General features: G+C 48.0%; 1 protein-coding gene across 1 annotated transcript in view; it reads left to right on the top strand.

The window, feature by feature from the left end:
• Positions 1-8,599, top strand: part of LOC107122070 (inter-alpha-trypsin inhibitor heavy chain H2-like) — a gene marked incomplete at its 3' end in the record, with an annotated part of 27,338 nt that overhangs the window by 912 nt on the left and 17,827 nt on the right. Inside the window, exon 2 of the mRNA XM_015425097.1 lies at positions 4,278-4,352. Coding sequence (XP_015280583.1) covers positions 4,278-4,352 — 75 coding nt within the window. The remainder of the gene's footprint in view (positions 1-4,277; positions 4,353-8,599) is intronic.

Below are 8,599 nucleotides of genomic sequence, written 5' to 3'. Positions count from 1 at the left end.
GAAGAAGAAGAAGAAGAAGAAGAAGAAGAAGAAGAAGAAGAAGAAGAAGAAGAAGAAGAAGAAGAAGAAGAAGAAGAAGAAGAAGAAGGGCTCTTCTTATGTTCTTAGGAGGCTGAACTAGATGGACCACTGGTCTGATCCAGCAGGGCTCTTCTTATGTTCTTAGGAGGCTGAACTAGATGGACCACTGGTCTGATCCAGCAGGGCTCTTATGTCTTGGGAGGCTGGACTAGATGGACCACTGGTCCGATCCAGCAGGGATCTTCTTATGTTCTTAGGAGGCTGAATTCGATGGACCACTGGTCTGATCCAGCAGGGCTCTTCTTATATTCTTAATAAACTGGACTAGATGGACGACTGGTCTGATCCAGCAGGGCTCTTCTCATGTTCTTAGGAAGATGGACTTGATGGACCAGTGGTTTGATCCAGGAGGGCTCTTCTCATGTTCTTAGGATGCTGGACTGGATGGACCACTGGTCTGATCCAGCAGGGCTCTTCTTATGTTCTTAGATGGAGCACTGGTCTGATCCAGCAGGGCTCTTCTGATGTTCTTAGATGGACCAGTGGTTTGATCCAGCAGGGCTCTTCTGATGTTCTTAGGATGCTGGACTAGATGGACAACTGGTCTGATCCAGCAGGGCTCGCCTTATCTTCTTAGGATGCTGGACTAGGTGGACCACTGGTCTGATACAGCAGGGCTCCTCTTATATCTTAGGAGGCTGCACTAGATGAACCACTGGTCTGATACAGCAGGGCTTGTCTTATGTTTTCATGAAGGCCTCGGCCTCTATGCCCTGTTGTTGGCCCTGCAGAGGGACAGGTTGTCCACTGTGTGAGACAGGATGCTGAACTAGATGAACCACTGGTCTGATCCAGCAGGGCTCTTCTTATGTTTTTATGAAGGCCTTGGCCTCTATGCCCTGTTGTTGGTCGTCCAGAGGAACTGGTTGGCCACTATGTGAGACAAGATGCTGGACTAGATGACCATTGGTCTGATCCAGCAGGGCTCTTCTTATGTTCTTATCATGAGGAGAAGGCCTCGGCCTCTATGCCCTGTTGTTGGCCCTGCAGAGGGACAGGTTGTCCACTGTGTGAGACAGGATGCTGGACTAGATGACCATTGGTCTGATCCAGCAGGGCTCTTCTTATGTTTTCATGAAGGCCTCGGCCTCTATGCCCTGTTGTTGGCCCTGCAGTGGGACAGGTTGACCACTGATGCTGGACTAGATGGACCACTGGTCTGATCCAGCAGGGCTCTTATATGTTCAAGATCTTCTGATTGCAAATGACAAAAATTAGAAGTAGTAGAAGAAAAGTTGGATTTATACCCCGCCCTTCACTTGGAGTCTCAGAGAGGCTTACAATCTCCTTCCCCCCCCTCCTCTCCCCACAACAGACACCCTGTGAGGTAGGTGAGGCTGAGAGAGCTCTTTCGAGGACTGCTCTTGAGAGAACAGCTCTGAGAGAACTTGTGACTGGCCCAAGGTCAGCCAGCTGGCTGCATGTGCAGGAGTGGGGAATCAAACCCGGTTCCCCAGATTAGAGTCTGCCGCTCTTAATCACTACACCAAATCCTTTCTTTTTACGAAGGAAAGGGAAGGAATGCAATCCTGAAAAGAGTTACGCCTTTCCTAAATCCGTTAAAGTCAATGAGATCTGAAGGGTGTCCCTCCCTTGAGGACTGAGCTGTAAACTGTGACTTATCTCAGATTCATTTCTGTATCTTGAAGGCCGAAATCCTAAGAACACTTTCCTGGGAATAAGCCCCACTGAATAAAATGGGATTTATGTTAGAACAGATCTAGTTTAGGATAGTTCCCAATCCCAAAAAAACGCATAAAGTGAGGGTTCGGTAACACGTAAACGTCTCTTTGATTATTTAGTCTGAAAGGTTTCGACTTCTTTTCCATCGCTCCAGAGCCGGTCGGCCAAATATTATTAAAATACAGTAAAAAAAAAAAAAACCCACAAGATGGAGGCTGACAAGGAATTGTTGAAGGGGGTAGGGGGCAACATCTGGAAATCTTTCCCCAAGTCTCCCCTTCTAGGGGTTTAAGAGGTGCCTCCTGTCTCCTCCACTTGCTTTTCCTTTAGCCGACCCTCTGCTTCTCTCTGACTTCCGTTCTCTCTGGAACATGGCTCGTCCTTGTCGGACTGCCCTCGCCCGGCCTGTAGCCAGGATTTTTTAAGTCAGGGGGGGCATTTAAATGTCTTGGGGGGCACTGGCAAATTGAATTAAAGGAATACCCAATTCCTTCCCCACATCTGCCACCGCTTGGGGGGCCTGGGCTGGATGGGAGGTCATGGGGGCATTGCCAGTAACTCAGGGGGCCGAGCCCCGAGATGCCCCCACTGTAGCTAGATATGATAAGAAGAGATTGGATTTATACCCCGCCCTTCACTACCCAACGGAGTCTTAGAGCGGCTTACAAACGCCTTTCCCTTCCCCTCCCCACAACAGATACCCTGTGAGGTAGGTGGGGGTGAGAGAGCTCTTGACAGAAACTGCTCTTTTTCAAGAACAGCCCTTATCAGAACTACTGCTTGCCCAAGGTCATCCAGCAGGTGCAAGTGGAGGAGTGGGGAATCCAAACCCGGTTCTCCCAGATTAGAGAGTTCTCTCTACACCAAGCTATGGGCCTGCCCCCCCCTCTTTATTTACAAAGTCATAATCCATCATCCTGTTTCCGAAAGTGGCTGACCAACTGTCATTGTAAGGCCTACCAGAATGAGACAGGGGCCTACGCCCTCATCCGTTGTTGCCCTCCCCAGCATGGATATTCAGAGGTGTACTGTCTCTGAATCTGGGGGTTCCATTTCGTCACCATGGATCATAGCCACTGATGTATTTGACAAGTTCCTTTTAAAAATCTGGCTAAACTAGTGCCCATCGCCCCATCCTGGGGAAGCTAATCCCACAAGCCAGTCATTCTTTAAACGAAGATGGACTTTGTTTTGCCTGCTTCGGAGTTATTGGCCGCCGATTTCATTGGGGGGGGGGTTGTCTCCAAGCTTATTGTTTTTACTGTATTTTTAATGTGTTTTAGAGAACAGCTCTGAGAGAACTTGTGACTGGCCCAAGGTCAGCCAGCTGGCCGCATGTGCAGGAGTGGGGAATCAAACCCGGTTCCCCAGATTAGAGTCTGCCGCTCTTAATCGCTACCCCAAATCCTTTCTTTTTACGAAGGAAAGGCAAGGAATGCAATCCTGAAAAGAGTTACATCTTTCTAGATCCATTAAAGTCAATGAGATCTGAAGCTCTCTCAGCCCCACCTACCTCACGTGGTGTCTGTTGTGGGGAAAGAAGAAGAAGAAGAGAAGAGATTGGATTTATACCCCACCCTTCACTACCCAAAGGTGTCTCAGAGCGGCTTACAAACTCCTTTCCCTTCCCCTCCCCACAACAGACACCCTGTGAGGTCGGTGGGGCTGAGAGACCTCTTGACAGAAACTGCTCTTTTTCAAGAACAGCTCTTATCAGAACTACGGCTTGCCCAAGGTCATCCAGCCAGGTGCAAGTGAAGGAGTCGGGGAATCAGACCCGGTTCTCCCAGATTAGAGTCCACACACTTAACCAGTACACCAAACTGGAAGGGAAAGGAGATTGTAAGCTGCTCTGGGACTCCTTTGGGTCGTGAAGGGTGGGGCGTAAATCCAATCTCCTCCTCCTCCTCTTCTTCCTCCTCCTCTTCTTCTTCCTCCTCCTCCTCCTCCTCCTCTTCTTCTTCTTCCTCTTCCTATTATGGGTGAGGAAGAAAAAGTTCTCTCTACCCACTTTTGCCTCCCTGCCTATAATTTAACAAACGTCTGTCAGATCGATCCAGAGGGCAGCCATTTTGGTCCTCCGTAGAACAATTAGATTTGAGTCCAGCATCAGCTCAGAGACCAACAAGCTTATTGCGCTTTCAACATTCAAAGGGAGCTTTGACTTCCACAAGCTTATACCCCAAAAATCTTGTCGGTCTCTAAACTTCTATAATGGTATCAGCGGCTCCAATAGCCCTGACTAGCCTGAGGTTGTCAGATCTCGGAAGCTAAGCAGGGTCGGCCCCGGTTAGTACTTGGATGGGAGACCACCAAGGAAGTCCAGGGTTGCAACGCAGAGGCAGGCCATGGCGAACAACCTCTGAGCGTCTCTTGACTTGCAAACCCCATGAGGGGTCACCATCACCATTGGTTGGTTGTGTCTTAATGACACTTGATTATTACTATGTCGCTGTGATGCACAGCCATCTATCGTTGAGCACTGATCTTTCTGCTGGGGTGTCTCCTTATAGGATCTGGATGAATTGCTGGACTTTGAGATGGACGGATTCGTTTTGCGATCCACACCGAGAAATGGCAGATATCAGGTACAGTTGCTTGCTTGTATGTGTTTAGAAAGAACAAAGAGAAGAAAGAAAGGAAGGAAGGAAGGAAGGAAGGAAGGAAGGAAGGAAGGAAGGAAGGAAGGAAGGAAGGAAGGAAGGAAGAAAGGAGGAAGGGAAGGAAAGAACAGTGGGGGGGAAGGAGGGAGGGAGAGATAAGAAGAAACAGAGAGACTTGTGGGTTTCTCCAGTGGGTCAAGCAAGATCCCGTTGGGACCATTTCAGGTTTGGAAAACGAGTCAGAGTAGGGGAAGGCGGAACCCTTCTGTATGGTCTCCATATTCACAATCTGAATCGGACCCCACGCATGCAGGAATTGAATGGAACCCACAGTTCTCATATGACTATTGCACAGGATGTTAGCTGAGGACCCAGACAGACCCTATGTCGTCTTTAATGCGTAAAGAGGAGTTGAGGGGAAAAGACGTCGGAGAGGATATCCACCTTTTATTATTCGAGGTCTAATAACAGAACAGTTGAGATTGATAAAACTATTCGGGAGTGGAAGGGTTAAATCTTCTCCCATGGCCGTCTGGCCGTCTCCCGTGAGGTTCTGATCTGCATTGGGGCCCTTGCATGGCTGCTATTGGCCTTTAAAAATTGCTGGGAAGTTGGAGATGTAAGTCAAACGTGGGGACCTTTTACCACATGTGGTGGAATTGTAATAAAATTCAAACGTACTGGAAAAGGGTTTATAAAGTTATCTCAGAAATATCGAATATAGATGTTATGTTAACCCCAGAAACATACTTGTTGAATATAATACCAAAAGGTTTTGATAAGCAAGATGTATACTTATTAGTGTATATTATAACAGCTGCAAGAATCCTAGTGGCTAAAAATTGGAAAATGGATAAAATACCCTCAAAAGAGGACCTAGTAGTAAAATTATTAGAACTAGCACAAATGGACAGTTTAAGTCTAATGCTTCAAGAGAAAGACGAAAAAATACAGGATAGAAGATGGTCAAGGGTTTATTATTGGATTAATCATGTAAAAATGTAATATGAAAAGAGATAATAGTGCGATATATGACATGTCATCTGATTTAAGACTCTAAATATATATGTAATCAAGAGAAATGTTTGTAATTAGATTGAAAATATGATCAATAAATTTATTTTAAAAAAATTGCTGGGAAGTTTCAACCAGGGATCGCCTGGGATCTCACCGGGTGAGCTCCTTCTAGTAGATTTGAGTGACAGCATTTGTTTAAAGTGTGGGAGGCGTTTCATCCGGGTGTGCAGCCCTGGAAAGGAGTTGTTCGTGATACGTGCCGTTCGATGGCTAGCTGAGAACCGAGGGATGCAACTGTTTAATTTGTGGAACGAGGAAGGGATGTCCTTTGATGTTTGCCTTGGCACAAGACTGTCTCACTGTTGTGGTCAGGATAATCTTAATATTAAAGGAACCAGGATAGGAAATGGTCATTCCTGGCCACCAGCAGTCCTTTGGGCAGCTTCCCACCCGGAAGTTTCCCAGGGAGTTAGAGGTCTGATCTATCCCTGGTATCAGTTCATTACATTTGTTTGTTTGTCTATTCTTTCTATTTCTATTCTGCTCTCCCCCACTATCGTGGGGCTCAGAGTGGATTACAACTAGGGTTGCCAGGTCTGGGTTGCAAAATACCTGGAGACTTTGGGGGTGGGTCCGGGAGAGGGCGGGGTTTGGGGAGGGGAGGGGCCTCAGCATGGTACCGTGCCACGGAGTCCACCCTCCAAAGCAGCCGTTTTCTCCAGGGGAGCTGATCTCTGTCAGCTGGAGATCAGTTGGAAAAGCGGGAGATCCCCAGGTCCCACCTGGAGGTTGGCAACCCTGATTACAACAAAAGTGGCCATGAGCTGGCCCTGGAACTGAAGAACGGACATAGCGTCAGGGGTCATTTCCTACAGGAGCGCACAGGAGCGGAGCTCCGGCAGTAAAGAGCCCAGGGGGCGGGCAGATGCAACAAGCCCCACCCCCTGCTCCCAGCAGCCCTCTGTCAGAGCAAGAAGTAGCTAGGTAAGTTGCAAAGCCCCCCACCCCGGCTCCCCGGTACAAAAGAGTCCCGTGGCACCTTTAAGACCAAGTTTTATTCAGGTACAAACTCTCCCTCCTCTGCGAGGACAGATCTGCACGTTCCCCCTCCCTCCCAATAGCTAGCAATTCAAAACAGTCCAGTGGAGCCTGAGCGGTGGGTGTTGCCTTCTGACACACTTCCGGTGAGGTCAGGGGGTGTGGCATACACAAATAAGTTATGCTAATGAGTTATGCTAATGAGTCCCTGCACCTCTTTTTCTACGAAATGACCCCTGCATAGCGTAGACTGATCAAGTAGAGCTAGTAGAATTTTGAAACATTGTATTGGAGCCCCCATCTTGTATGTTGGTTTGTGAGCACCGATTTTGAATGTAAATGTAATCGATTGTTTTATCTGGTTTTTATTGTCATGTATGGCAATTGCCTCCTCTCAGCCGCCCTGAGCCCATGTGGAAGGGTGGGATATAAGTCAAATAAATAAATAATAAATAATAAATAAATAATAAACAGTTTAAAATACAGTTAAACATATAAAATAACAGATTCAGATAATGTACAATTAATCAGATGGTGTATATAATAACATCATCACTGTCTCCGGTGGGGAGGAGAGGCAGGAAGAACTATATAAGTGGGAACTCACCTGGCGTCACCCGCACGCTTGGTGGTACATCTCCATTTTACAGGTCCTGTTGACCTGCCCTTTTTATCAAATGAATCACTCAGGGCTCTTTATGTAGCAGGAACTCCTTTGCATATTAGGGAGTAAAGGTAAAGGTAAAGGTCCCCTTGCTCGAAAGCCAGCCGAGTCCGACTCTAGGGTTGCGGTGCTCATCTCCGTTTCAAAGCCGAAGAGCCAGCGCTGTCCGAAGACGTTTCCATGGTCATGTGGCCGGCACGACTAAACACCAAGGCGCACGGAACGCTGTTACCTTCCCACTGAAGAGGTACCTATTTATCTACTTGCAATTTCTTGCTTTCGAACTGCTAGGTTGGCAGGAGCTGGAACTAGAGACAGGAGCTCACTCCATCATGTGGCAACCTGGGTCTCAAACTGCTGAACTACCGACCTTCCACAGCCTGCAGTTCAGCGTCTTAACCACTTGAGCCACTGCAGCTCCAGTATTAGGGAGACACACCCCTAATGTAGCCAATCCTCCAAGAGCTTACAGAGCTCTTCTTACAGGGGCTACTGTAAGCTCTTGGAGGATTGGCTACATTAGGGGTGTGTCGCCTAATATGCAAAGGAGTTCCTGCTACAAAAAGAGCCCTGCGAATCGCTCAAAGTTGATCTCCCCCCTGCTTAATAGAAACCCTGGGTGTTCAAATCCAGGATACCTTAAAATGTTGCTCCTGGAAGAAAACCCGCAGGTGACGGCACTTTTTGTGAAATTCTGTGCAGCAGCCCACAAAACTCAACTGAACGTTCAAGAAAGAAACATATTTTCTTGATATGTATGTATATGTATGGCATATGTATAATTTTATAAATGTTACGTCTTAAAGGTTAAAATCCTTCTCTCATAATATATCCCTAAGTATTGTTGGAAAGTTATTTAAAATTTCTTATACAAAGTTTATTATAGTTTTATCTGAAACTTTTAACGATTTGGGGGTGATGACTACGGTGTATTTTATTCTGTGTTTCATGCTGGTGTAATACGGTAATAAATGACTTTGAACTTTGAACTCAGTCCCGCAGGGCCCGGATCTCGCCCGGAAGTGCATTCCACCAAACTGGGGCTACCACCAAAAAGGCTCTAGCACTTGTTGAGGCCGGGCAAATATTCCCTGGCCCTGGGACCATCAGTGTGTTGGTATTTGAAAAGCGTAGTACACAGAGGTCATTTTGGGGGGGATCGCGGGGGATCGCAGTTCCCCCAAGTGAGGTACGGGGGGCGGGGCACATGACGAAGCCCCGCCCCCTGCTTCCGGCCGCCCCGCTTCCGGCCCTCATTCAGCCAGGAGGAGGCAGGAGAAGAGGGAGGGTAAGTTGCTTCCTCCCTGCCTCTCCTCACCCCTGCCTGCCTGGGGCCAGGGAGGGCCTTCGCGGGGCTTCCTCGCACCCTCATGGGGCTCGCAGTGGAGCTGCAAGGCTGCCGGCGGCGGCCGGGACCGCTGGGGACGGGGTGTGTGGCCTTATGACACACTTCCGGTGATGTCAGGGGGTGTGGCATATGCTAATGAGTTATGCTAATGAGTTCCCCTAGCTC

Source organism: Gekko japonicus, unplaced genomic scaffold (genome assembly GCF_001447785.1).
Source record: "Gekko japonicus isolate JY-2015 unplaced genomic scaffold, Gekko_japonicus_V1.1 scaffold3155, whole genome shotgun sequence".
Classification (NCBI taxonomy): domain Eukaryota; kingdom Metazoa; phylum Chordata; class Lepidosauria; order Squamata; family Gekkonidae; genus Gekko; species Gekko japonicus.
This window is presented reverse-complemented; position numbering and strand designations above follow the sequence as displayed.